This window comes from Empidonax traillii, unplaced genomic scaffold, assembly GCF_003031625.1.
Source record: "Empidonax traillii isolate 1590-97213 ecotype Southwest subspecies unplaced genomic scaffold, ASM303162v1 scaffold761:size885847, whole genome shotgun sequence".
Classification (NCBI taxonomy): Eukaryota; Metazoa; Chordata; class Aves; order Passeriformes; family Tyrannidae; genus Empidonax; species Empidonax traillii.
In genome coordinates this window covers 454673-481393 of record NW_020955954.1, presented here as the reverse complement: position 1 = coordinate 481393, position 26721 = coordinate 454673, and the positions used below count along the sequence as shown (strand labels likewise).

Here is a 26721-nt window from a genome sequence, read left to right as displayed (position 1 = left end):
TGGCTCTCTATAGGCACCCCATGGACACCCCATAATCCTATGGACACCCCACAGCCCTTTAGGCGCCCCATGGACAGCCCACAGTCCTGTGGATCCCCTATTGGCACCCACAGCTTCGTGTGAACTCCATGAGCACCCCACAGCCCTGCAGACACACTACAGGCCCATGGACACCCCACATTTATAAGGACACTCTATGGACACCCCACACCACCCTCTGGGCACCCCTGGGTAACAATCCCCAAACAACACAACTTTTTTTTTTTTTTTTTTTTTTTTAATATTTCTTCACTTTACAGGGTTACAATTGTCTTAAATATTCTGACGTTTAAATACAATCTGTATAATAATGTTATTATAAAATGTAAACTTTCAGTGTTTTTACTTTATTTTCTCTTTTTTTTTTTTAATTTTTTATTTTTTTTTTTTTAATAATAATCAAAAAGTCTCAATACCTGAATGTTTTGCAAAACTGAAATCTTTCACCGGGGCCCGGGTGCGCCCGAGGCCGCCGCGCTCAGAGGTAGAATGTGGTTTATTTTTTTATTCTTTTTTTTTCTTTTTTTTGTCTTTTGTGGTTTTTTTTTCTTTTCTCGTTTTCCTTTTTTACCTGAGTTAAGATACGCAACGCTGGGGGGGGGGGCGGCTGCAGCTGGGGCAGCTTCTTCAGTTTAATTTTCTTTCCAACCCCCCACCCAAGAAACTGATTTAGGCTTTTTTTTATTATTTTTAAATCGATATGCAAAAAGAAAAATAAAGTGGAAAGTCACCCGCTCTCAAAAACAAAAATAAAGGGGGAGAGGAAAAGGGGGAGAGGTAAAATAATTAAAAAAACCCCAAAACAACCCAAAATAGTGACTGTACAATGCAAAAAAATCACTAAGAAAATCTAAGCCCACCCTGGGCATGAAAATTCCCCCTTGGAATTTCTCCTTGCGGGGAGCTGGGCTGGACCCCAACAGCAGCAGGAGCTGGACGGACCCCCCAGACCTCCCTAAAGGGTCCATGGAGCCACCAAGACCCCCCACAGAGCCACCAAGGGGATTCCAGCACGGAAAAAAAGGCTGAAAACAACAAAACCAGCTGGAAAAACCCCAAATCCCCTGAGATCGCCACTTCCCCGAGTGAAATTAAAAATAAAGTGGGGGGGGTCCCACCAGCCCAGACCCCCCGGGCACCTGGGGAAAGGGGAAAACCCTGTGCTCCAGGTGGGAACCTGAGAATGGAGATACCGAGGGGGGCGGGGGGTTTCGGTATCGGGTCGGATTGTGTCTCACGCAGATGTGGGTGAATTTTGGGGGGGGAACGGTAAAAAATGAGATTGTGAGGCTTAAAATAAATCCTCGGGTCCTTCGGGTCCTCCACGGCCTCTGGAGCGTCCCGCAGCCCTGAGCATCCCATCCTCTGGATCCTGCTTATTTTTGGAGGAAATAAGCCCAAATTGGCTTTAGACAGTAGTTCTATGCGGGGGAAGGAAAAAAAATTAGGATTTACCAGTGGGGGAAGGAGCAGAGCTGGACCCAACCACCGATAATGAGAGGAGAAAGGAGATTCCAATGTTTTTCCAAGCTCCCGTTTTCCCTGATGAAGACTAATATATATCATTTGCATGTTAAAAGTTTGATTCTTCTTCTGTTTAGAGAATAAAATAGAAGCTATTTACAAAACAACCAAAAACAACCTCTTAAAATCCTGCAGAGTGGGGTTCCCAAAATAACAGAGGGAAAAGGATGGAAACGAATAAAATATCTCCCTATTTCCAATTTTTTTAGGATTCTTGGGTTTTTATCCTTTAGAATTCCGGGGGGTTTCGCTAGAGCTCGCGTCAGCAGGCGTCCGTGCGTCTGTCTGGAGGTAACACGAGTTAAAAAATAATAATAATTACAATAATAATAATAATAATAAATGTACAGTGCAAAGTGTGATGTGAGTGAGGTAAACGGTCCCGGAGTGGCGCAGCCGGACAGCCGGCGGCTCTGGCAAAACCCCCCGGGCTAAAGCTTTTCTGCCTGGAAAAGGAAAATCCAACAACACGAGAACAAGGGCAGAGTCTGGTGAGACCCTGATGAGACCCCAGAGAAACCCTGGCAAGACCTCAGGCGAGATCCCAGCGAGACCCTGGTGAGGCCCCAGTGAAAACCTGGTGAGATCCCAGTGAAATCCCATTGAGACCCTGGCAAGACCTCGAGCGAGACCCCAGTGAGAGCCGGCGGGACCCCGGTGACACCGTGGTGAGACCCCGGTGATCCCTCCATGGCCGCCGGGTTCAGGGGGCCGGGGGGCCGGGGCGTTAAGGCGAAGCGCTGTTGGAGGTAGAGCTGGGGGGCACAGCCAGGCCGGCCGGGGCGGGGGGCACGTTCCCACCACCGCTTCCCACCCCGCTGCCGCCGCTGCCACTGCTCCGGCTGCCGCTGCCGTTGCCTTTGCTGTAGGCAGAGGAGGAGGAGGAGGAAGAGGAGGAGGAAGGGCCGGGCGTCTGGGCGAACAGCACACCTGGGGAGAGAGCGGGGTCTGAGCTGGGGGTGGTGTGGCTGCTGGACCAGCCATGGAACGGGGTGAAGGGCGGTAGGAGCGGGTGAGGCCACCGGGGCTGCTGGGGCTGGCAGTGGTGGAGCAACCCCACTCACAGCAGTGGGGTCTGGGGGAGCCTCTCACCTGTGTAGACGATCCCGTTGATCTCCACCGACATGCTGATGCTGTTGGTGCCGTTGCTGCTGGCGGTGGCGGCGTCCGGGCGGTTCTCTGCCGGGGAGAGCCGGGTTACGGAGCCCGCCGGGGCCGGGGGCTCGGCCGGGGCAGGGGGCCGGAGCCGGCACTGACCTGGCGAGCGCGTGCCCTGGCTGTTGATGCGGATGCTCATGGGCAGCTGGGCCGTCATGGCCAGGAGGTTCTGCTGCAGTGCCCGCTGCATCAGCCGCTGCTGCTCGTCTGTCACCAGCGCCAGCTTCTTCTCCGGGGGCTCTCCCGACTCCAGCTTCTCCCGCAGCTGCTCCAGCGCCGCCGCCTGAGCAGCCGCCGCCACCTGCACCGCAGCTGCCTGCGCCGCCACCACGGGGTGCCCGGCCAGGGAGACCGGGAGCCGGCTGGGCATGGAGATCGGGATGGAGGAGTCCTCCTCTGCGGGGGAAGTAGCTGTCAGACATGGGGGCACAGGGACAGGCAAGTGCCACCACCCCAGGGGTGTCCCTGGCACAACAGTTTGGGGTCCCGCTGTGCTGGAGGCTGCCTGGCACCTCCAAAGGTCAGAGATGAGTCACTGGAGTCGGGGTCCCTGAGCTGAGGCCTTGGAGCCCAAGGAGGGGAGAGGAGCATCACCCCCCTGCCCACTGCCCCCAACTCTGACCCTTATCCCTGGTGCCAGGAAGGGGCTCAGCCTGTGACGGGACCCCACAGCAGCTGGACCCTGCAGCAGCTGGACCCTCGGCAGCAGCCATTACCTTTCTTGATCTTCTGTCCCGGTGCAATGGCCCCGCCATTGGTGGCAGACGCCAGCCCCAGCGCTGGCACGGGCAGCTTGGGCGAGGAGAGGAGGCCGTGGGTGCCGCTGGGTGAGTAGGCGAAGAGGGAGCCGCCGAAGCCCTGCCGCCGGCCCTCCCGCCGGTTGCTGTCGATGGCCGCCTGCAGCTCGTTGGGGTTGCTCAGCCCACGCTTCTCACACTCGTAGGGGTACAGGTACTTCATGTACCTGCGGCCAGACGGGGACAGGTGGGGATGGTGAGAGTGATGCAGCGGCTGGGCACCCCTTCCCATGTACTGCCCCCTCCCTCCCTCCCTCTCTCCCTCCCTCCCTCCTCACCATTCCCACGTAGGGCAGGGGACCCACTAAGGACTTGCCTCCTCCCCGCTGTCCCCAGCCCCAGCACAGGGCACAGGAACCCCCAGGGTTTGCCCCCTGGCCCCACTGCAGAGCAGAAAGAGCCCCTTGAGGGCTCGGTCCCCTCCTCGTCAGGCTCAGCCCTCTCTCCTGTGCAGGGCAGAGGGACCCCCGAGGGCCTCCCCCCTCCCCTCCCGCCGAGCCCCCGCTCACTGGGTGCGCAGGGTGAAGGCCGCACTGGTGATGGAAGTGGGCAGGCTCAGCCCCTTGGTGATCTCCCGCCACAGCTTCTTGTTGATGACCTCCACCAGACCCCCCTTCTCAGTCACCAGCGTGTACAGCATGTACAGGTCCAGCACCTGCTTGGCCATGATGGGGATCCGGTTCACGGGGGTCCCTGGGGAGCAGCGGGAGGAGAGAGCGGGTCTGGGGTGCTGCTTTGTCACCCGCAGCCACGGGGCAGCTGCCGAGACCCCTGTGGGGCAGCAGAGGGGGTGGGGGGGCTCCTGCTCCTCCCTCCCCTTCCACCATCCCCTTCTCCCCCTCCAGGCCCCCTGCTGAGATCAGCCCTGAACAAAGGAAACAGAAACTCGCAGTTTCCAGCCACAGCCCTGCCGTGGCTGAGCCGGTTCCTCGGGCTGAGCCAGCACCCGGCAACGTGAGTTATTTATAATGGGGGCAGCACGATCTGGCTACGAGGGTCCCGTGAGCCGAGGGGCTCATCCCTCCAGCCACAGGGAGGGGGCTGGAAGCCCCTGCTCCCTCCTGGGGGTCCCTGCCCTCCTGGCCCCGCAGTGAGGGGCCCCTGGGGGACCCCAGGGGATGCAGCGATAGGGACCCAGAGGACACAGCCAGGGGCCAGGGGGACCCTGGGGGACCCGGCCAGCAGCCCCGGCCCCCCCGCAGAGGCACACGTGCTTCCCCAGCGCTGCCTGACAAAGGGCCGGAGCCAGCCCTGTGTCAGCACTTCCAGCGCTGTTTTCCACGCAGGAACCAGACCCTCGACCAGGCGCACGCTTGGCTTTCAGCCCTTCCCACCCCCGGCCCCCCATGCCTCTCCCAGACAGAGCGAGGTGACAGCGAGGGGCTTTGCCCCCTGCAATAACCCAGGGAAGAGGCCAAAGGGGGGCACAGCCAGGGGGGTTTCAGGTGTGAGGAGACCCTGTGGGGAGGAGCCGCAGGTCTGGGTGCAATGGGTGCAGGGAGAGGGGTGAGGGGGGGCCGCAGGCGCCAGATCCAGCCCAGCAGGTTTGACCCTGCTGTGCCGAGGGGTTAAAGATTAACCAGCAGCTCAGCCAGAGCTGTGACCCCAGGGCAGTAACGAGGGGCGAGAAAATGAGTCCTGGGAGGGGCATCTGGGGTGGAGGGTGGGCGTGGGGAGAGCCTCACCTCGCTTCTGCATGAAGCTGAAGAGGTCGTCCAGGAACTCCTTCCTCCTGGGGTCCCCATCCAACTCGTACAGCTGTGCAGAGAGGAGAGAGATGCTCAGAAACCCCCTTAGCCTGTGTGTCCCCCTGTCCAAGACCCCTGGCTCCCGCTGCAGCAGCCGTGTGGCTGCAGCCCTTCAACCTGCAGGACACCAAACAGTCCCTGCACGGGCCGTGGGGTCCCTGCGGTCCCTGTGGCTGGCGCTGACTTGTGCCCATGACCTGCTGCCACCATCCCCTGCCTGCCCGCTTGGAGCTGGGTCCTGGGATGCCAGAGCTGAGGTATCAGTGGTGCCACTGTCGGTGCAGTTCCCAGGCTGCCAACACCATGCTCGGCCCCAGTTCCTCCCAGGAACGCTGATGCCGATTATTTTTAGCATTCACTGCATGCTCAGCACAGCAATGCTTCAGCACAGCCCCTCCTCTGCACCCACGGTGCCAGAGAGAGCCAGGGCTGGGACACAGTGCCTCGTGTGCCGTGGTGACAGCTCATGGAACACTGTCCCGTGCCAGGGCAGGCAGAGCTGGGCCAGGCTCTGGAATGCTGCCCCTCAAGCACCAGCTCTGCTGAGGAATCTTCAGCCGGGACCCCTGCCCTGCCAGCCCGGCACATTCCTGCCTGGTTTACGGCACAGGATCTGCACACCGGGGGCACACCACACCATGCCACATCACACCACACCGTGTGGCCTCTCCTGAAGCTGGTGGATAATCTCCCCCCACCCCAGGAAGGGTGTCAGAGCAGGGGCTGTGAGGGCAGGCGCTGCCCAGAGGCCACAGCTCCCGCTTTTCTCAGTGACAACTCTGAACAACTGCCAATGGGGCCGAGGGCTTGAGAGGGGGCTATAAATACCCCCCCGTAACGCCCCAGACACACACACAGGGCTGCTGCTGCCTGTCACCAGGTCTCCAATGTCCCACTCCCTCCGTGGGCATGCCCTGTGACACTGGGACCTGTGGGCAGCTGGGTGGGTGGGCATCGTGCTGGCTGTAAGCAAGGGGTGCGAGCCCCCCCTCCTGCCGTCCCCCAGGGAGGATCCAGATCCTGCAGGGCTGGACTCGCCCGCCGGCGCCGATCAAAGGGATCGGTGGGGCCGCGTGATAAGCGTGGCTGGGCGCTGCAGGGGGACCATAAACCCCCCCAGTTCCCCTGGGAACCTGGGCAGGCTTGGCTCGCCCCCAGCACACCCCCAGGGCAAGGGCAGGAACCACCAGCACCATCTGCACCATCGGATGAGACCCTCAAAGCTCTTGTCCCAGCCCAGCCCCACAGCATGGGGTGTGGTGTGGGACCCCGGTGTGTGGGGAGCGAGCCACGGCACGGCGGCACCGCCGTGGATTTTTGGGCTGAGCTGCACCGGCTGCTCGTGCCGGCCGAGGGATGTCGGGCCAGCGCCAACCCAGCCTCCCTCGTTTCCCAGAGTGGCTCCAAAAGCCACACACAGAGAAAGGACCTCCATGGCACCCCATCCCATGGGGTGTGGAGCACGGGGCCATCCTGGGGAAGGACTGAAAGCGCTGCTTCATCCACTGCCATGACCCCCAGGGCTGCGAACCCCCCCGGGCTCAGTCCCCAGGGGAATGGACGTGTTTAAGAGGATGAAAGAAAATTAACTGTCAGCTGAGGAAAGCGTGGCCGGCCGGGCCGGGGGATTAGTGGCTGCGGCGGGTGCCTGACTCGTGTGCCGTCCTTCTACACACCCTGCCAACCCTGGTGGTCCCACACCGAGCTCCGCCCCACAGGGATGAAGCCGTGGGGGTCCCCAGGGCCAGGGGGCAGAAGGATCCCCATTCCCACCCGGTGTCCTCATGGCTCTGTCAGCACAACCTCCGCGGCTGCTGAGCAGAGGACATTGCACAAGCTGCTGCTGACGGTTACTGGCGAGACCTCGACAGCTCCTCTGCGCTCAGCAGCTGCTCACCGGCCACTGCCACGCCAGAGCAGAGACAGGGGCTTCCCCCAGAACCCCCCTAGACCTGGTTCAGCTCTGCCAGCGATGGGAAGCTGCCCAGGGTGCTCAGCTGGCAGTGCCACGGAGCAAGGACGTACCCAGCCTTGATTGGGACATGCTCGGTGTGCATCACGGTGTGGGACGGAGCGGCATCTGCAGAGCTGCCTTGTCCACCCTTGTCCCTCCCATCCTCCCTCACCACCCCTGCCCCCCTTGCCTCCAGGCACAGGCAAGGCAGGCAGGAAAGTGGAAGGGGACAGAGAAGAGTGACTCTCAGCAGCCTCCCGCAGGATTTCCTCGCATTGACACCACTCCAGCTCTGCCAGGACACTGGCACCGCTGGCACCCTGCGAGCCCCAACGGCAGCGCAGGACAGCTGGGACAGAGGGGCTCAAAATGCAAATTGGGGAACAGAAATGTTCTCGTTTCAGGGGTGTGTGAAACCCAGCGTGCAGCTGAGCTCGGCACAGACCGGCGGCTGCTGGCACCGCTGCACCGAAATCGGCAGGTGCTGAGTCTTGTCCCTGCCCAGTGCCCGTGCCCGGTTTCTGCTCGGCATGCAGCCGGCTCCTCCTGGGGACTCGCGGTGTCTCAGTGCTCAGGGCAAAGGTACTGCTGCGGGTGAGGCCGCCCTGCGCCGCTGAGTCAATAGATTTATGTTTCGTAATTAGGGAGGTGGAAACGACTTAATCCATAACGCAGCTGCCCCGGGAATATCCTCTTACCATGGGTCCCCATGGCAGAGCGTGGTGCCAGGGGACGCCGTGGCACAGCGACCCCAGCCTGGCTGGGGAGCAGGAGATGGCCCCCACCTCCCTGAGGGCGCCCTGGGCTGGGGGATCCGGCTCCATGCACCCAGCGCTCCCCCAGCCCAGGGCAAACACCCAGTGCCAGTGGCACGGCCGGCTCTGGCCACAGTGCCCGGCCCACCTGGCCGCAGCGCAGCCCCCTCGGCCCCAGCCCCCGGCCGGCTGAGGACACAGAGCCAGATGGCCGTTGCCAGCAGATCTATAATTAAGAGGAGGAGGAATTAGGCAGGCGGTGGGCGGGTGGCCCTGACCCCGGCCCAGCGCCCCGGCAGGATGCCGGCCCGGCGTTTGGTGTGTATGACCGGATTAATGTTTCAAACCAGATTACAGGAAAATCCCAACCCGCTGGCTTTCAAAGGGCAGGCGGGAGGCGGCCCCTCGGCAATGCCAGGAATGCGGGAGAGCCCTCGGCACGGGCGTGGTGCGTGCAGGGGGTCCGACCCCCCACAGCCCCCTCCCGAGCTGGGGCAAAGGGGGCAATCACGGGCGGCAGGGGAAGGGCCATTTCGAAAGGCTCCGGGAATGCCCAGGGTCCTGCTGGAACCAGGCTCCCCATCAGCAGGACTCCCTTGTCCCTTGTCTGCTCCATGAGGCATCACGGAGGAGCCCACGTCTGAGCTAAAAACACTTCCCCCTTCCCCCACTCAGTTCCGGGTTTTCAGGCCTTGGGGATTAATTTTCAAGTTTCTTTTCCATCAGCAGGAAGTGGCGACACTCTCGGTTTTCCTCCTTCTCTCTGAAACCAGTTTGGGACGAGCATATCATGAGCCAGGACAGAGGACAGACACCCCAAAGGCCACTGCAGCAAGGACAGGGGCTGGTGGCAGCCTCCCCCTTCCAGAGGCTGAAAACCCCCTAATTCCTGTATTTAGGGAAAAAACACAAAGCGAGCAGTGGTGGGTTGTACCCACCGTGTTGTGACAGGTAGCAGGGCCAGGGTTGACAGGCCAGGGGGCTCCTTCTCTCCTTTTCTTCCTTCCTTCCTTCAGCAGCCCCCAGGGACGCATCCCTTTGTCCCACGGACAGCCGAGGGGCCATGAGGGGCTGGGGAAAAGCCCGTGCGCTCTAACGAGTTCTTTAACAAAGAATAAACAAGTTTATGGTGTGTTTCCCATCCTGCTCGCAGCCGGCACGCAGCCCCTGGCCTCTAGCACGCCAGGACCCGCAGTGGGGTCGAGGAGGGCACTTATTCAGAAAAAGAAAGTAATTTGTAAAAACCAGAGTGAAGGGCTAACAAGGGCCCCAGGCCGCGGCGTTTCGGTGGCGCTTGGGATGTGGTTTCCCGTAAAGCAGTGGCTGAGTCAGGGCTGGGGGTGCCCGAGGCTGTAGCCCCTCTCTGGGCATGGGGTGTTGGGTTTGCTGGGGCCGATCCCTCTCGATAAGGGCAAAAGGAGTGTCCGCCCCAGCACAGATCTCTCTTCAGATAAAGTGCCTGGCTTAGGGACAAGTCACTTCTGGCTGTTCCCATCCCTAATCCTCTGCGAGCCCCCAAAGGAACAGCCCACCTTGGGAAGGGGCTGCTGGGGGCAGGAACGTGTGTCCCCTCCCCAAAACCCCCCCAACACCTTGCTCATGTGGGATGGTGCTCGCAGGAGCCTCGCCCACACGGCCAGGCTGTCGGTGACTCCACTGACCGGCCCGGCGGGATTCCTGCCGCCGGAGCATGGCCGGGCTGGGGGGCCGCTTCCGTGGGGGCAGCTGGAGAGGGGGCCCGGGAGCTTCCCGTCGGCACCATTGTTCCTGCAGGTTCCCAGCATTGTCCCCTCTATGGGGGACACAGCCTGGTCACAGGTGCCTCTCCCCACCGGTGGCCCCTCCTCGGGCCGTGGGACCTGGAGGGCCGTAGAGCCCTCGGTGCTCCCGGGGCTCACTGACAAACCCAGCCCCAGTCTCTCACTATCAGCCCAGAAGTCTGGGAGACCTGAGACCCCCTGGGTGTCCCCCAGCCAGGCTGGGGGCAGCTGTCATGTGGGTGACCCTGGGGGTATGTGGGCCGTGTCCCAACACGGCGGGTGTCACAGCACGGCGGGTGTCCCTGCGCGGCAGAGGGGACGCTGAATGGACGAATTAGTCACCATTTAACCTCCCTGACCCCCCATTGTCCGTGTGCCGCCAGCCGCCCTCCCCACCGCGGCACAGCCCACCGTGCCCAGCCAGCCGGCAGCTCCCGGGATCCTGTCCCTGCTGCAGAGCTGCCCCGGTGCAGCGTGCTGCAGGCCAGGCTAACGCCAGCTCCTGGGAGGGCTGTGCCGCTCTGTTTGTTCCCCTCCTGCAGAGGAGGAAGCGATTCCTGCTGCCGTGGCGTTTCCCATGGCAGTTGGCTGCTGGGCGGCAGCATGCCGGGCTCTGGCTGGAATCAAAACCGGTTCCATGTCTGAACACCAGTGTGTGGCACAGGCTGCCCAGGGCTCACGGGAAGGGGGGAGCCGGGGCCCTGGGGCTGCTGTCCCTGCCGTGCTGCTGGGAGCCAGCCCGAGTGGGAGCAGCGGCTGTCCCGGCCCTCCCCGCGTGCGTGCCGGTGCATGCCCTTGACACATGCTCGCTATCGCACTGGACCTTGTGCAAATATTAATCCAGTGGAGTCAGGCGGTGTTGGGAAAGCTCGTCCGAGGAGAGACACCCGGCCAGCACAGCTCCCACCGCCGGGCAGACCCGCAGGGGAGTGGCTGAGCCAGAGCAGCCAGAGCTCAAACCCTTGGGGCACCTGCTTGGGCTGTCCCTCCTGTGTGTGTACCCTGAGCCCCCCAAGGTGAAGCCCCCCAGGGCTGGGGGGCCAAGACCCCCATTGAGGACCTGACCTAGGGGCAGGGGCAGTGGGAAGCAGTGGCACCGAGGCCTGGAAGCCAAGACAGGGTTTAAATTCCACCATATGTAAATGATCGTCTTAGAAGGGGATCGCAGTAAGCCCTGGCAGATGAGTCACCGGGGCTTCCACCGCCCGCTGGGATTTGGCTAATTGCAAATCTGTTCCTGAAATGCAAGGTCCCGCACCTCTGCCCTCTGTCCACACCCTGCTGGGGTCCCGGGTGCCCCATGGGAAGGGCCAGGGCACACGGAACCCCTGGGAACCCCGCCGTGGAGCTGCTGGAGGCGCTGGAAGGGGTCCAGCAGCTGCAGATGGGGTTGACAGGAGCCAGCTGTGGGCTGTCAGCCCTGGGAGCCATTACTGCCGAGCTGCTCCAGCACCACCGAAACCTTGCCTAGGGGAGGGGGCGTGATGGGCAGCACCAGCACAGCACCAGAGCAGCGCCAACCCCACCCCACTGTGGCACCAGAGCAGGTGGCAGCATGGGACAGCATATCCCAGGTGCTGGAATCTCCAAAATCAGGCACTGGTGCCCAAGCTGGAGGCTCCACAGTGGCTTGTGGGCAGTGGGGAAAACGAAGCAGGAGGTGAAGCCCTTTGCTGAAGGGGCTCCCCCTGCCATCTGTACCAAGGTGAGACCCCAAACCAGCTGCTGTGGGGACACAGGGAAGCCCTCTCCCAAAGGGCTGTTGTCACAGCACCGATAGGGCCACGTTGGGACACATGGGGAGCCCTCCCCAGGGGTGAGCCCTGGCCTCCAGCAGCCCCAGCACAGGGTGGATTATCCCGAGCTCTGGACGGAGCGGGGACCCAGGCACAGGCAGATTAAGTGACCGATGGGAAGGGTCAGGGAGCAGGTCAGGAGCTGAGCCAGGAGCTGTGCCCTAAGCCCCCAATCCAGCTGCCCCAGGAGTGAGCCCAGAGGAGAGCAGGGGGTTCCCCCTGTCCCCAAACCGCCCCTCCTCCTGGCCCCCGATTGCAGCATGTCCGGCCGGGCCCTGGGACCAGCTGCCATCTCTCCTGTGGTTTGGGCCAGAAATAGGGCGATGGAGCAACGCTGCCCTTGCCTAACACTGCGGTGGGGGCTGGGGGCTCTGCTGACAAAGGCCCCGCTCCCCGTGCCACTCTTTTCTTTTTTTCCCTTCTTTTAAATAAACCCTCATCCCTGTTAGTTCAGCTGTGCCGAGTGGGGAGGCGGCCACCGCCTCCGCAGCCCTTGAGTCAGCCCGGGGGGCCGGGGCGTGGGGGGAACGCAGCTCTGGGAAGTGGGGGCACAGAGGAAAGGGGGCTCTGGGGGAACACGAGCAGGCCATGCCTGGGCTGGGGGGAGCCAGCCCAGCTCCCAAGACAAGAGGTGTCAGGGGCACAGTCCAGATGGGTGAAGGTGCTGGCTGGGTACTTGGGGCAGGAAGCTCATGTCTCCTGTCCCTCACCTCGTTAATTATCCAGGGTCTTGTTGTGAGAAACAGTTTCACAGTTTGCCTTGAGTGCTGGGACCAGCACCTGTGGGCACCCAGGCGTCTGGCTGGGGGAGGCACTCGGCGGCTAAGCCGCTCTCGCCGAGAAGTCCCTGACCTCCGGCCAGGGATCTGGGGGGATTACAGCTCCGGGAATGCTCCCTGAGCACTATGAGCCAATTACTGGGCTGGATCCCCGGCTGGGAGCACCCTTTGGCAGGTTGGGCAGTGGTGCAGAGCAAGAGGGGACACGGCTGTGCCAGGGTGGGGGGACGATGCAGCCCTTTTCCTGGAAGGGGTCCACCAGCAACACCCTCACTGTGCCCAGAGCCCTGTCCTGCTTGGGTCCCCTCCTCACCCCCATTATCTGTCACTGGCCTGGCCAGGCGCTGCAATCACCTCCCCTGCACAGCAGTGCCTGGCCAGGGGCCCCAGGGCGCTCCCCGTTATCTGTGAGCCAAACCACCTCGGGGGTGGGGGACAGTGGCCCCCAGCTGTATAATGACGCTCAGGTCCCCCTTCCCTGCACAGGGGCCCCCTCACCCTCCCTGGGGGAGGCTCATCCGCTCGGCTGGCTAATGCAATAAAGCTCTAATCAATATTTTAAAGAAAGTAAATGGACCCTCCCGCCCTTGTTAAGAGGCCAGGGGGCCCCCGCTCCGGCTGCACGCCCCTGGTTGGCTTTGGGTTTTGGAAAGGAAAACAATCCATGGGAGAAAGGGGTTCAGAGGGGATCCCCACACCTTAACCAACGCCCGGGGCTTCAGAGGAGATATGGGCTCTCTGCCTTTCCAGACTCTCCTGAAAAATCCCAGCTCCATCAGCCACGTGCGTGAGCTGGTCTGGGTGTGTGTGGGAGGGTCCGGTATCGCCCCCCCCTCCCTGTGGCCCCACTGAGATTACCGAGTTGCTTTCAGTTTATTTTTCCCCCAACCGTTGCACTTTGAAACGCCGTATCTCGGGGTGCTGCTGCACGAGATAAGGGCTGAGGTTTTCGCCCCCATGTGCCACTGACACTGCTCAAACGCCCTGGCTGGGACAGTGTAAGAAACCTCCCACCCCCACAAAGCACTGGCACCCCACCAGCTCACCCCAGCCAGCACAGCCTTCCCCCGGCACCGCTGCAGCTTCTTAAAGGCTTCCTTAAGCAGAAATGCAGGGTTAAACATCAGCAGCCAGGGCAGCACCGTGAGACAGATCCACCCCAGGGACGGGGTACCGGGGTGCCCGTGCCCGAGGAGCACCGGCACCACAGGAAACTCCAAAAGGTGCAGAGGCCACAAACTGGCACTGCCACTGCGCCAGGGTCTCCCACTCCTGCTATAAATGGAGTGCAGCAGTGGCAGTAACAAAACACAAAGGTCAGAGGGGAGTTCTCAGGGGGCAGCAGCAGAGCCCACCCCCAGCACTGGGGTGCAGAACCCAGAGCAGTTTTGTCTCCAGCAGCCTCTTGCCAGTGGCAGGAGCTCACTGGATTTCCAGCCATTTTCCCCGAGGAGCCTCCTCCCACCCCAAAAATGTTCCTTTTTCCCCCCAGAGAAACCACGGTGCCCTCGGCAGCCGCTGCCCCCGAGCCCCACACTGTGCTGGGGGCTCCTTTGTTCTGCTGCCCGCGCCGGCAGTGCCTGGGTCAGGCGGAGCTGACCTCTGCCTGCGCGGTAGCCGTCCCCGGGGACGGGGAGGTGCCACGCGCCAGCTCCCTAACCTCTCTCACCTCCATAACTCTTCCTCACGCCCTCCCCTTCCTCCTCCCTTGAACTGGGCCCCCTCCTCCTTCCTCCGGTCCCCCACGGCTCTGCCGTTCGCAGGAATCTGTCCCAGATGGGTCAATAAAACCTGGCAGTGGAGGACACGGGCAGGGGTTTGGGTGTGGAGATGGGCAGGGGGGCTGGGATGGCGGCACTGCCCAGTGAGGACGGTGTCCTCGAGCACACAGAGACAAGGATGCCCGGGGACCCAACGCCAGCACAATCAGAGCTGAACCTGAACAGCAGCTTCAGGGAGAGCTGAAGAGCTGCGAAGGCATCAGAGCTGGTGGGAGAGCGGGGGCGTTGCCAGTGCTGTGGAGCTCCTTGGCAAAAAGAAAGAGGAACCCCAAAGCAGCCCGTTCCTCATGCAGCAGGCAGGCACAGCACCGGCACAGCCACACGCAGCACCACATCCCAGCTGGCTCACCCGTGCAGGGACCCGGCCACGCTCCAGCACGCTGGGGCTGCCCGGGTTCCCCCTAAGGTGCCTCTGCCCTGGTGAGGAGCAGGGACTGGGGTACGGCATCCCCTGCCCCGCGCCGCCCTCGCTGTTTACATTCCTGCTGCTCCTTCCCCGGCTGCGCCAGCTGGGCTGGGCTGGAGCCCGGCGGCACGCGCTGGAGGGCGGCCAGGAGGAGCTCCCGGCCAGTGCTGCGCCAGCAACCCCCTGGCCCGGCTCCAGTGGCCGCGATCCAAGCGCCGTGGCGCGGGCTGACGTGCCGGGGAAGCCTCTCCGGGCCCCGTGTCGCCTCTGTTCCTCCGCCCACGGTCGCTTTCCACCCCCCTCCAGCTGCTTCCACCATTAACCAGTCCTGGGCCCTTCCTGCCGCCCCCGGGAAGTGAAATGGTGCTCAGCCCCTCTTGCCGGCACGGTCTGGGGCGCGGGGGATGCGGGCTGGTGTCCCCACGTGCTGTGGCTGTGCTGGGGGACGCGGCAGGGGCTATGGCCTGGTCCGCAGCACCAACGTGCTGACAAACAGGAAGATCACAGCTGCGGTATCAAAAACCCCTTTCACAGCTCCGAGCTCACAGCCCCGGGCCCTCACTCCCCGGCAGCCGGAAGCACGAGAGAGAGAAACCACAAGAAGAGGAGGCGGCGTGGGGGCAGCAGCACAAGGGACACACGGGGCAGGAGCATCCCTCCTTCCCACAGCCAGGCAGGACAGGCACACGCTCCGTGCTTGATGGACCTGCCTCCACCAACCCCGTCCTGAGCCTGCCTGCATCCAGATGTGCCAGCAAATCCTGGCAGCCCCTTCCCCCATTTTGGGAGGGATGCGACAGCCCCCCAAAGGGGAAGGGGCAGTCGCATCCCTCCTGAAAGGCCACCGTGCCCTGGCCGCTCCATCTGGGTCCCATCTGCTGCTGCTGGTCCCGCCCCTTCCCCCAGCCCCAAACTCCGATGTATTTAAACACACATCAAAGGTGCCGGGTGGCCCCTGGGGAGCCCTGGCTCCAGCACATTTCCTTCTATTAGCGAGTGCAGAACGCAGCCAGCTCCAGAGCAGGAGCGTGCCGGCCTCCTGCCAGCCCGGGGAAGGCCACGGAGGAGGCAGCTGGGTGCTTTCTCCCCAGTTTCACTCTTTAGCAGCAGCTCTGCCCCCCACCAAGGATCTGTGGGGCCAGAGTCGTTCTGCTGGGCATCACCTCTGCAGTGATGAGAGATGGCCAGGTCCCTACAGAAGTCTGGGGTGATTTTTCTGTAGTTTTCAGCAAGAATCCACCCAGGTCCCTGCAGAAAACCTCACTGCACCATCCACCTGTGCCAAGTGGGACACAGGATCCACTCAGAGCCACCTGACCAGGGAAGGGGGGCTGAGGCTGAACCCAGCACTAAAACCCTGCAGATATCCCACGCTTTCCTAGCAACAACAGCAGCTGGATCCGTGGAGAACGCTGCCACAGGTGGCACCACCAGAGGTGTCCCCCCAGGCTCCCGCAGACGCACAGACACAGAGGGACAGGGATGGCACAGGGGGGACACGCGTGTCTCGGCGGGCACCCACCTGCTTGAACTGCTCCTCGTAGGTCCAGTCACCGTGGTCAGGTGCCGGTGGAGGGGGCTGCGTGTGGCCCAGGCCGGGGGGCAGCCGTTCCTGTCCCCCCTGGAGCCGTGGAGGCTCCCCCCGGTAGTGTTGGGGCGCCGGGGGCTTGCGGAGCAGCAGGGACCCCGCGCCCGCCCGTACTGCCCCTGCCGAGCTGAGCCCTTCCTCTCCCATATCTTCATCCTCCTCAAAGTCTTCCTCTTCCTCCTCCTCTTCTTCCTCTTCCTCCTCAACTAGGTCCTCTTCAAAGTCATCTTCGTCCCACTTGCCCTTCCTGATGCTGGGGAGAAAGGAGAGGCTTGGTCCCCCAATGGTTTGAAAAACCCACCCCTCTCCCCTGCCTGCCCCACGGGCACTGTCCAGCCGTGGGGCTGGGACCACCCACCCAGCACACAGCTGAGCCCTGGTGCAGCCCCTCATCAGGGGCAGCTCCGTGGGGCACAGCTGACCCCCAGGAGCCCAAGAGCAGCTCTGTCATGGAGCGGGGCTCTGCCAGATGGCTCCTGGCCCAGCAATGCCCCGGGAGGATGTGGGTTGGAGGCAGCCAAGGGTCCTGCATAATTTAACACCAGCTCGGGTCCTCTGTCACAGCTCCACGTGGCTGCTGGGCAGAGATGAGATGTCACCCCACACCAGCCCAGCACAAGGAATCACAGCTGCAGAGCTGAGCTGCTGCTCTCAGCAGCTCCTGCTCCAGAGTATCCTGACATCTCTAATCCATTACCAGCCACAAGCTGAAGGATCCCTGCAAGCACCCCTACAGCTTCCCCTGCCACTCCCCAGCCCCAAAGGTGGCCGGTGTCCCCAGCCAGACATGCCCAAGCCCCCCAGGTGCCACATCCCTGCCCCTTCCCCAAATCCATGAGAACTGCACAAGTACACTCACAGGTCTTCCTCCTCCTCAGAGCCCATCTCCTGCTGGTACCCGCCATCCTCCTCGTCCTCTCCGCGCTCCTCCTCTTCCTCCTCCTCCTCCTCCTCAGAGGCCTGGCTCTCATCCGAGAGCCCCGGGCTGGGCGAGTGGCTGAGGCCGGCGGCGGCGGCGCGCATGGCGGCCAGGGCGGCCATCTGTGCCCGCTGGATGTGCGCGCTCTCGGGCTCCGCTCCCTCCTCCGAGGGCGCCGGGGCCGGGTCCTGCCCGCGGCCCCGGGCTGCGGTGCCGGCGGGGGGCTGCCCCGGGGGCTGCGCCGGGGGGGACGTGGAGCGCGGCTGCTGCTGCTGCTGCTCCTGCTGCCGCGCCTCCAGCGCCTGCTGCAGCCGCGCGCGCTGCTGCCGCTGCAGGTTCTCCATCACCGCCTGGAGCTTCATGGCTCTGCCGGCGGGCGGGGGGTCCCCAGGGGGGCGGGGGGCGACGCACCCGGGGGGCAGTGCCCGGGGGGCAGCGCCCGGCAGGCTGCCGCGCTCCAGCGGGGCTGGGGTCCAAGGCTGGACAGCGCTGGGAGAGGCAGCCCTGGGGGGGGCTGCCGGGGGATCGAGGGCAGCGTCGTCGGGGTGTCAGGACAGGAATCGACGCCGGGTCAGGACAGGAGGATGCGCCCCTTGACCCCTCAGTCTTTGCTCAACGTCTCCTCCGCTCAGGGGCTCCAGAGGGAGTCAAAGGCTGGGCGCTGCTTGTCGGGATCGGGGTGCTGCCGAAACTCCTCCTCAGGCTCAGCAGGCAGCAACTGCAGCCTGGTGCATCACCCCTTCCCTCTCAGACCTGGCACCTTCTGGGGAGCAGCAGCCTCAGGATCCCCCACTCGTGGCCGGTGTCCCTAATCCTCGGCCAGGTCAACGTTGAGCAGGCGTCGGTGTAAACCTACAGGAGAAATGGAGCAGAGGGTCAGCACAACTGTGGGCAGGAGCTAGTGAGCAGGAAGGAGTTAAAGACAGCGCAGGAGCCTCATTAATCTCGAGCTAATGAGATAGGGCGGCAGGGCCTGCTGCTGGAGGGGGAAGGGGCCTGCCGGACCCCGATAGCCTGCCTGGCCCTGCAGGCAGTGGATACCAGCAGACCCGTGCCCGCAGATAACAGACCCCAGGGAGAGCCACCCAATGGGTCCCCCACAGGGGACAAGGCACGTCCCCACCAGGGACACACTGCATGAGGAGCACTGGGCCCTTCCTGATGGCACTAGGGTGTGGGCAGAGTCTGCACTGCACAGTGAAGGGGCCCCAAAGCAGGGGGGAGCTGCAGGACCCCAGGGCAGAACCCATGGGATGGGCAGGCAGAGCCTCACGCTTGAAACCCCAGCAAACCCCCTTTCAGCCACTCCCAGAACCTCCCCTTCCCCAGGACTCAGGGTCCTCCAGAGCAACATGAGGCTGTGAGCAGCTCGTGTCTGCCTCACCCCACTGGAAACCACCAGAGGAACTGACATCTTACAGCCTGTGGCACTCCAGTACCCTGGCCTGGACCCTCTCCAGCACTGGGTCCCCTGAGCCTTGGTGCCACCAGAAGCCCCCTCAGCCAACTGGGGCTCTGATGTGACCTTGCCTGTGCTGAGGGCAGGTAGGGAGCTCACCACACCACTGTGTTTGTGCCGTGTATGGGCAAAGCCGCCTGTATCAGCTGCCCAGGGGCCAGTGGAGTGCACAGACCCCGAGAACCTCGCAGGGACCGGACCCAGGGGCTGCGGAGCCAGGACAGCAGCAGCACACAGGGGCCAGCAGCCACGATCCCGCGCATTCTGGAAAGGGGAACCTGCTCCCAGCACGGGCCAGGGCCGTGGCCGAGCGGGTGGGAGCCGCTTCCCCCATTGTGGCAGAGGCTGCATCGGCTCCCGGCCCGGCTGCGCTCGGCTCCCGTGATGGACGGACACGCTGCCACCACCACGGCACCTCCGCGGCCACCACGAGCCAGCACCGGGAAGGCACTGCCCAGACTCTGCCCGTGCCTCAGTTTCCCCTCCTCTACCCAGGCCATCTCGGTCTCAACCACAGGGAGAGGAGGCTGGGGCAGGGACCCTCCCTGCCCTGGGGCAGCCACTGCTCACCGGCCGTGGCCGCGCTCCTGCCCTGCTCCGCACCTGAGCCCAGAATCCTGCACCGGCCACGAGCGAAACGGGGCGAGACCCGTCCCGGGCACGTGTTCTCCGGCCAGCCGCGACTCCCCGCGGGACTCGGTGCCAGCGCCAGGTGCGGAGCTGCCTCTCGAGCCCTGGCCACGCTGCCACGTCTCCGCGGGGAACCCGGACCGGCGAGGCCACAGCCAGGGCTCCGGGGCACCCCTGTGACCTTGAGCCGTGCCCCTTTGTCCCTCCGGCCGCTCGGGGCCAGGGGACCCGGACCGTGCCCGCCGTGGGGCGGTGACGGGGGTCCCGCGGGGGATTCGGGGCGGCGGCACCCGCGTCGCCGGGGCAGGTGCTCGGGAGCGACAGCGGCTAAAAATAGGCGGCGGCGGGTGGGGTGTGACGGACGGGCCTTTGTGCCACCGACACCGGGGCTGGCCGCGGCCGGACACCCCCGGGCGGGATCCCGGCACCGCGGGGAGGGGCCCCGGGGGCGGCGCGGAGGCTGAGGGAGGAGGAGGAGGAGGACGGGGAGCCCGGACCCGACGGGTTGCGTCCCCGGGGAAAAAGGGGCTGGGGGCACCGCGGGAGGAACCCCCGGGCGGGCAGGGGACACGTCCCGGGGCTGAGCCCGGCCCCGCTCCCGACAGCACGTGGCACCGGCAGCCCCCAGACCGAAAGGGCACGGAGGTGGTGGGGACCGGAGGAGCCCCGGCCCCGCGATCTGGAGGGGAAACCGCCGCTGCGGGTTGGGGAGAGGAGCCCGGGCTGATCCGGCTCCTCCGCCGGCCGGACCCCAGGAGGCCGCGGGCCCGGAGCGGGCAAGGGCGGGGCCGGGGGGCTCTGTCCGGCCGGACGGCAGCGCCTGCGGGGGACGGAGAGTCCGGGCCGGGCCCGGAGCGGCCGGGGGGGAAGAATCCCTGCCCAGCGCGGGGGAGGCAGCCGGTAACCGGCCGCAGGGAGAGGGGGCGCCCCGCTCCCGCCCAGTACCGGCCGCGGAGGGCCCAGCCCGCCTGGGGGAGGCGGCCGGTCCCCGGTCCCCGGTCCCGGTCCCGCCCAGCCCAGCCCCGATCCCCGGCGGTGCCCCCGATCGCGGTGCCCCCGGGCCCGTGTCCCTTACCCGGTGCAGGCCGTGCGCCGCGGAGCCGCATCGCGGCCGCCCGGGTCGGGCTCGGGCTCGGCGGGGCCGGTGCGCGCGGGGCCCGCGGCGCTGCTCTGCCCCGGCCCCGCCCCCGGCCCCGCCCCGCGCCGCCATTGGCCCGCCGCGCCCCGCGCGCCCCGCCCCGCGCCGCCATTGGGCCGTGGCCGCCGCCTGCATGCAAATGTGGCTCGGGGCCCGGGCGGGGGCGCGGCCGCAGCGCCGTCTGGCGGCCTGGCGGGAAACCGCGGCGGGCGGTTACCGGGGCCTTACCGGGGGGCGACGGGGGGCAACGGGAGGGGGTTAACGAGGACTTGGTGGATTTTAATGGAGGCTAACGGGGAGTTCACAGGGGGTTATACGGGAAGGTAGCAGGGTTTAACGTGGGGTTATCAGCGGCTATCCGGCGTTAACGGGGCCCGGCAGCCGCCGAGCCCCGGTTACAGGGGCTCCCGCCGTGCCCCCCGTGCCCCCGCCCCCCGCGGCTCCCCAGGCGGGGCTCCCGCGGTCCCGCCCCCGAAGCGTCACTTCCCGCGGGCGGTGCCGGGCCGGGTGCCGCCGGTGTTGGCCCGGGAGGCGGAGGCGGAGCCGGAGGGAGGTCCCGGTGTCGGTGCCGGGCCCGGGCCGAGGGGGCCATGGTGGTGCTGCGGGGCGGCGCGGGCCCGGAGGAGCCGTTCCCGTGAGTGCGGGCCGGGATCGTGGGGCGGCGGGGCCGGGAGGGGCCGCCCGGAGCGCCCCGGGGCTGTCGGTGCGTTCGGGCGGCGGCGGCGCCTCCCGGGACAGCCCGTCCCCAGCGCCCCCGCCCCGGGCGGCCGGGTCAGAGCGGAGCCCTGACAGCCCTAATGAGCTAATTAGCGTTTACCCTGCCCGAGGTCACGGTGCTCCCGGTCACCGGGGCTGGGGAGCCCGGCCGGGGGTCCCGGAGCCTGCGGGAAGGGGCTGTAGGGTGGGGTGTCCCTGACAGCCCCCGGCTGTCCCGCGGGGGTTTTGCTCTACGTGTCGCTGCCGTGTCCCGCTGCTAAAGGATGAATAACAGGAACAGGATGGAAACCCCCCCAGCAGGGAACGAGGGTCTGTGCATTCCCTGCCTGCAGGTGGGAAGTGGAGGAGAAGCCACGCAAAACTGTCCGTGCTCCGGTGGCCCCCGAGCTGCCGGCCCCCGAGAGGGATTGCTCTGTCCCCAGGGACCGAGCTCTGCTGGGATCCCTGTCCTGGGATCCCCCCTCGGCCTGGCTGAGCCACCCGGGACGGGGCCTTGGTGCCGAGGTCACCAGAGCTTGTCTGACAGCGACCTGAGGTCACTGTCCCCTGTGGGTCTGCAGGTCGGTGCTGGGCAGAGGCAGCAGTGCCAGGGCAGACGTGGCAGCCCAGGATGCCAGGGCAGCCAGGAACGGCCTTGGAGGCTTTTGTCATCTTTTCTCCCCCAGTGGAGGAGGACGACAACGAGTCCCCCTCGCTGCTGCCCTGCCCTGTGAGAGCTGGGTAAATGTTGGCAGTGTGGTGCCTGGACTCCCCTCTTTGGGGGGCTCTTTCCAGGGCCGTGCCTGTGAGCCGTGACAGCTCCAGGGAGTGCCTGGCTCACAGCTGTGTACTCCAACCTGAGCTGGGGCCGGCGTAAGGTGACTCCCTCTGTTTATTCTTTTTTTTTTCTTTTAACCACCTTTGTATCAAAACTCGATCTGCCAGCCCTGGTCACTCGCTGTGGTGGGTTGGGTTACCATTCCCCACCCGTCCTTTGAGCATCGCTGGGATACCTGTAGCACTTTTTATTCCTTCCAAGCCCACGTCTGCCATGGTTTTCTCTCCAGCTGGAAGTGGGTGTTTGTTTTTTTTTTACCCCCCCTAGCACACGTCACTGCCCCCATCCAGGGGAAGGGAAAAAAAAATCAAGGTTTTGGCGTGGGTGAGCAGCTGGCTGCTGGCCCGGGCCGCAATCGGGCGGCACAACCTGCTCTGCCCCGAGCCCAGGGCGGCTCTGCCGAGGCCTGATTGCGGGGCTCCCTGAGCCCTGGGGCGCTGGAAAGGAGGGGACACGGTGGGGAAGCTGTGCCTGGGGGGGACGTGGCCCTATGGAAGGGGCAAGGCCGCGGTGCTGCCGTCGCAGTGGGAACAGCAGTTGCTTTCGGCAGCTCCCCGTCCCTGATGGACAATCCTGGGCGGTTGTTTTGGGGGTGTTCGTTTTCTCACCCACCCTCTGCCGCTCTAAAGGAAACCCACACAACCCTGAGGGGAAGCTCCTTCGCAAGTGGGCAGAGAACAAGCAAAGACAGCGAAACTTCCTGTCTCTGGTGTTCGGTGAACTTTGAAACCCGAGCGGTTGCGCTCAACGCCCAGCGAGCTGCTCGCTCGTCGCTTGGCTGCTTTTACACCCAAACTTATCTCGGTTTATGGTCGTTCCTAAGTTATGCCTGTGACTAAATAATACCCTGACTGCAGAATTGTTGTAAACAGTGACCAGACACCTCTGGGTGCCCCGGGAGCTGGTAGTGGCCTGGCAGGGACGGTGTTCCAGCTGCTGATCCCACCGGGGATGGCAGGAATGGATCCTGTGATTTTGCTTCACATGCTGCTGGGGTTAATGACCCAGCATGTCCAGTGCTGACCTGCAGCTGCTCTGAGCAGAGCCAGACCTTGGAGCTGGCAGTGACCCGAGGGGGACGAGCCCTGTGGGAGGGTGAGGTGCCAGTTGCAGGAACGCTGGTGGCTGATGCTCTGCCTCCCCATCGCCCCCACCACAGGCACTCTCTGTGCAGCCCCCCCTTCCTCGCTCTGCCGTAGCTGCCCCAGGCCCGTGGGGCTCGGGTGGGCTCATCCTTTCTGCTGTGTCCCCGCAGGAGGATCGAGGACTGCCTGCCCCCGCTGGAGGACTCCCCGTCCAAGCGGTTCTCCCCGTCCAAGAGGAAACAGTATTATATCAACAAGGCCATCCGCAACTCTGACCTCATCCCGAGGGCCAAGGGCCGCAAGAGCCTCCAGAGGCTGGAGAACAGTAAGGACTGGGGCACGGTCTCTTCCCCAGAGCAGGTGGCAACCTCCCCTAAACTGTGTGGCAGGCAGGCAAGGGTGTACTGGGGGCAGGGGGCTTCTCTGGATGTGCTGTTTCCCCTCTTAGGCTTTGCTCTTGCCCCCAGCTCGCTACCTGATGACACTTCTGGAGCGGGATGACTGCGGGAGCGACGAGGGAGAGCTTGACCACTCCGCCACCCCCAGCATCTTCACCGAGGCCTGTAACAACGAGACCTACGTGGAGGTGGGTGCAACCACCCCCCAGCCTGGGGCTCACTGGGGGGGCCCTGGCATGGCACATGATGCCTGTACTTTGCTTCTCCATCGTGGGGAACCCTCTGCCTCCCTGACCTGAGGTGCTGCACCCCAGGTTCTGCCTGGTCTGGTGTCAGGGCTGAGATCTGTGGGCCTGGTGCCTGGCTGCTGATGTATGTGCCAAGAGAGCAATGAGGTCCTGGGGTGAGGAATATCCTGGCAGATCCTCTCATGACGAGTCGTGCCTGCGGTGGCTTCTGTTGTCAGATCTGGAACGACTTCATGAACCGGTCGGGAGAAGAGCAGGAGCGGGTCCTGCTCTACCTGGAGGAGGAGGCCAGGAAGAAGCACAGGAGGAAGCTGCCTGTCAAGAATGAAGACAAGTGGAAAGGTGCTGGGAGGGGACACTGGGTGGGAACAGCCCCTCCCTTTCCTTCCTTGTGTACATTTTGGGAAGGGTGACCTTCCCCAAGGGCTGCACTTGCTCCCTGCACCATCTGTTTGTGGTGGGGTGGGGGGAGACCTGAGCCCACCCCCTGAGTGTTCCATTGGGGCAATTATGCCTGCAGAGCTCCCATGGAGCCAGGATGGCCTGTGGGAGTCGGGAGTGGCTGGGGCGATGGGCACAGCAGCTGTCCCCTGATGGCACAGCCCCAAATCCAGCACTCTCAAACGCTTCCTTGCTGGGGGAGGCACTGCTGGTGTGGGGATGACTGTGACCCATGAGAGAAGGAGGTGCCCAGCCAGGGTCCCCCGGGGCAGCTGGGGGGACACTTTGCAGCCAGAGCCGTCCCACGGGCGCAGGGGCTGCGAGCTGTGTCCCAGTGCCTCCTCCCTTCTCTCTGCCGCTCCAGAGCTCCCAGCCTACACGCCCCAGGAGTGTTTCCAGCGCATCAGCCGCCGCCTGCGCGCCACCCTGAAGCGGGGCCGGATCCCCATGGTGAGTGGGGGTCCCAGGGTGGCGAGGTGGGGGCAGGCGGGGCCGTGTCCCCAGCAGTGTCCCCAGGGCTGTGCCCTGACCTTGTTTTGGGTGCTGAGCCAGGGCGGTGCCAAATTTCAGAGCAGCTCCTGGCAATGTGCTGCAGTCCTTGTGTGACCCTGTGGTGATGGCTGGCTGCAGATGGGTTTTCCTGGCTCTGTTCAGATTTTTCTGGCAGTCACAGGACCCTTTTCAGTAGCTGTTTCCCAGTCTCTGTGCAATGAGCAGCAGGTGACAGGTGAACCCGGCGTGTTTGCACATGGGGAAAGCAGTAGAGCATTTGGGGTCTTCACAGTGGCCCATGCAAGGTTATTTGGGAAAACTCCAATGCATTTTGAAAGGGGTAGAAGTGCACAAGCTGCTGAGCAGGATGGGGAGAAGTGAGTGTGGGCTCAGGAGCTGGGCTGCCACGCACTCACTGCGCTGCCTGCCCAGACACTGCCTCTGCCGGCCCCGGGGTGCTGGCTGCCCGCTCAGTCTGCTCAGTGGGGCTGTTTTGCTGCCCTGTTTGTTTTCCTGGTACTAATTAGAGCCTCTAAACTCAGCCTGGGCTCCTCCTGCCCACTGGCTTCTGCTTGTTTGTCCTCAAATGAGATGTGCCCGCTGCTCGTCCCCAGGGTCACGGTGCTCTGCAGAGCTGCAGAGCGCTGCCCTGTGCTGGGAGGCACGAGGCTCCCCTGGCTGCTCTGAACACGAGGGACAGTGCCAGCCCTTGGCACACGCAGTGTGGAGTTGGCAGGGGCTGGATCCTTCCCTGCCTCAGGGGCTGGAGAGTTGAGATGTCTCCTGTCCCAGTGCCTTCTCGCTGTCTCCCATCCAGGTCATTGCCTGGGAGCTGCTGGCAGTAACTCCTGGGGAGTTGGAGACCCCACAGTGCTGGGGCTGTGCCCATCACAGCCCCCTCCTCACTGAACCCCTGCCTCTCCTTACAGGGGACGCTGGAAGGGCTGGAGGAGGAGCTGCTGGCCTTCTTCTCTGTCACTCCCCACTCCGTCTACACAGCGCTGATGGACAACAGGTATTTCCCCAGCTTGGGGTCCTGAGCTCTGGGGCTCACTGTGTCCAGCCCCCAGTCTGCTGAGGGGCTCTGTGAGCAGAGGACACTCCTTGGTCTCCCCTCAGGTCTCCATTTGGGGACACCCCACCTGGCCTGGTCCCCACGGAGCCCTGGGGCAGGGATGCCCCTGGGGATTCCTGCACAGGAGCTCGTGGCACTTTGTGCTCTGTGGGTCCCTGGGAGGACTGAGGGCAGGGCAGCGTGTGGGACCCTTCAGAGGCACATCAGCTCTAACCCCATCCCCGTTTCCCCCAGCTTCGAGCGGCTCCTGCTCCACGCGCTCTGCCAGTACATGGATCTCGTCTCTGCCAGTAAGAGCCTCGTGTCTGCTTGTTTTTAGTTTTGATTTTGTTTTTGTTTTCCCCTTTCCTCCATCACTATCTCTCCTCTCCAGCTCAGCCTTTTCCTCCCGGCCCCACCTCGTGCTGGGGCTCACAGATAACCCTGTGCTCCCCCCTCCTGCCTGGAGCTTCCTGGGCAGCCCTGGCCATGGTCACCAGTGCTGGCAGAACCCGGGAGGGCGGCCAGGCCCAGCTCTGTGAGGGGGGTTTGCGTAGCCCAAAGTGAGAGGCTGCTTGCAGGGCTCTGTCTCCTGTGTCTGCTGCCTCCTCCCAGAGAGCAGCCTGCCCTGGGCCTCCCCTGGAGGTTTTGTTGCCAAGGTAGGGGAGGAGAGACACCAGGCTCCGTCCCTGCGGAGCTGCTTGTGGAAAACAGCGAGAGAGCACTGATGAAGCCCGTGGTGCCAGCAGAGACACGGAGAGGTGTCTGGGGCTGGCGGGGCACAGAGCACAGGGGAGGCCATGAGCCCCATGGGGAGGAGTAGAGGGAGGTGGCTGGGCTGGGAATTCAGTGTCTGGGGGGACAGGGGTGTGTTGACTGCTCCCTCCCACCCCCCCAGGTTCGGACATCGAAGGGAAACGTCAGATGAAAGTGAGCAACAAACACCGTGTGTTCCTGCCCCCCGAGCTGCTGCTCTCAGACTACCTGGGGCAGCTGAGCTGATGCCCCGAGGGCCGCCCTGCCCCTCCTTCGTCCTCTCCGGCCTCCCCCAGCCCCGTGGACCCTCGACCCTTCCCTGCTCCAGGAGGGACAGAGCCGGGGGCTCGTGGCCATGCCCCTGGGAGTGCCAGGGCTGGTGTGGGCAGGGCAGCCCTGCCCAGTACGGCTGTGGGTGCAGAGCACCGCCCTACTCCCTGTGCTGCCCTCCTGGAACTGTTTGTGTGTCTATTTATAACCCA

General features: G+C 64.0%; 3 protein-coding genes across 4 annotated transcripts in view; 2 read left to right on the top strand and 1 right to left on the bottom strand.

Annotated features, from left to right (window-relative positions):
- Window positions 1–2219: 2219 nt before the first annotated feature.
- Window positions 2220–20227, bottom strand: ARID3A (AT-rich interaction domain 3A). The gene is made up of 9 exons (XM_027900996.1): window positions 20169–20227; window positions 16945–17856; window positions 16020–16332; window positions 5204–5276; window positions 4028–4211; window positions 3438–3685; window positions 2821–3117; window positions 2656–2742; window positions 2220–2493 (listed from the first exon to the last, which is right to left on the bottom strand). The coding sequence occupies exons 2-9, from the start codon at window positions 17364–17366 to the stop codon at window positions 2291–2293; spliced, it is 1827 nt and encodes a 608-aa protein (XP_027756797.1). The 5' UTR covers window positions 17367–17856; window positions 20169–20227; the 3' UTR covers window positions 2220–2290.
- MED16 (mediator complex subunit 16) overlaps window positions 20087–26721 on the top strand; it is a 15592-nt gene continuing 8957 nt past the window's right edge. For both annotated transcript variants that reach the window (XM_027900983.1, XM_027900984.1), the window contains exon 1: window positions 20087–20091. The gene's annotated coding sequence lies outside the window, so the exon portion shown is untranslated. The remainder of the gene's footprint in view (window positions 20092–26721) is intronic.
- R3HDM4 (R3H domain containing 4) lies at window positions 20725–26588 on the top strand. The gene is made up of 8 exons (XM_027901010.1): window positions 20725–20865; window positions 23021–23175; window positions 23318–23436; window positions 23715–23838; window positions 24302–24387; window positions 25359–25444; window positions 25739–25794; window positions 26382–26588. Exons 1-8 carry the CDS (start codon window positions 20822–20824, stop codon window positions 26483–26485), a joined length of 774 nt encoding a protein of 257 aa, XP_027756811.1. The 5' UTR covers window positions 20725–20821; the 3' UTR covers window positions 26486–26588.

What these genes read in the sequence shown, in the direction of transcription:
- R3HDM4 (XM_027901010.1), top strand. Translation starts at nt 20,822, where the DNA reads ATGGTGGTGCTGCGGGGCGGCGCGGGCCCGGAGGAGCCGTTCCC. An exon ending in ACAACGAGACCTACGTGGAG is followed by an intron (nt 23,437 to 23,714) that starts GTGGGTGCAACC and finishes TTCTGTTGTCAG; the next exon opens with ATCTGGAACGACTTCATGAA. An exon ending in AGCGGGGCCGGATCCCCATG is followed by an intron (nt 24,388 to 25,358) that starts GTGAGTGGGGGT and finishes CTCTCCTTACAG; the next exon opens with GGGACGCTGGAAGGGCTGGA.
- ARID3A (XM_027900996.1), bottom strand. Translation starts at nt 17,366, where the DNA reads ATGAAGCTCCAGGCGGTGATGGAGAACCTGCAGCGGCAGCAGCGCGCG. An exon ending in TCTGAGGAGGAGGAAGACCT is followed by an intron (nt 16,333 to 16,944) that starts GTGAGTGTACTT and finishes CCCCAGCATCAG; the next exon opens with GAAGGGCAAGTGGGACGAAG. An exon ending in ACGAGGAGCAGTTCAAGCAG is followed by an intron (nt 5,277 to 16,019) that starts GTGGGTGCCCGC and finishes CTCTCTGCACAG; the next exon opens with CTGTACGAGTTGGATGGGGA.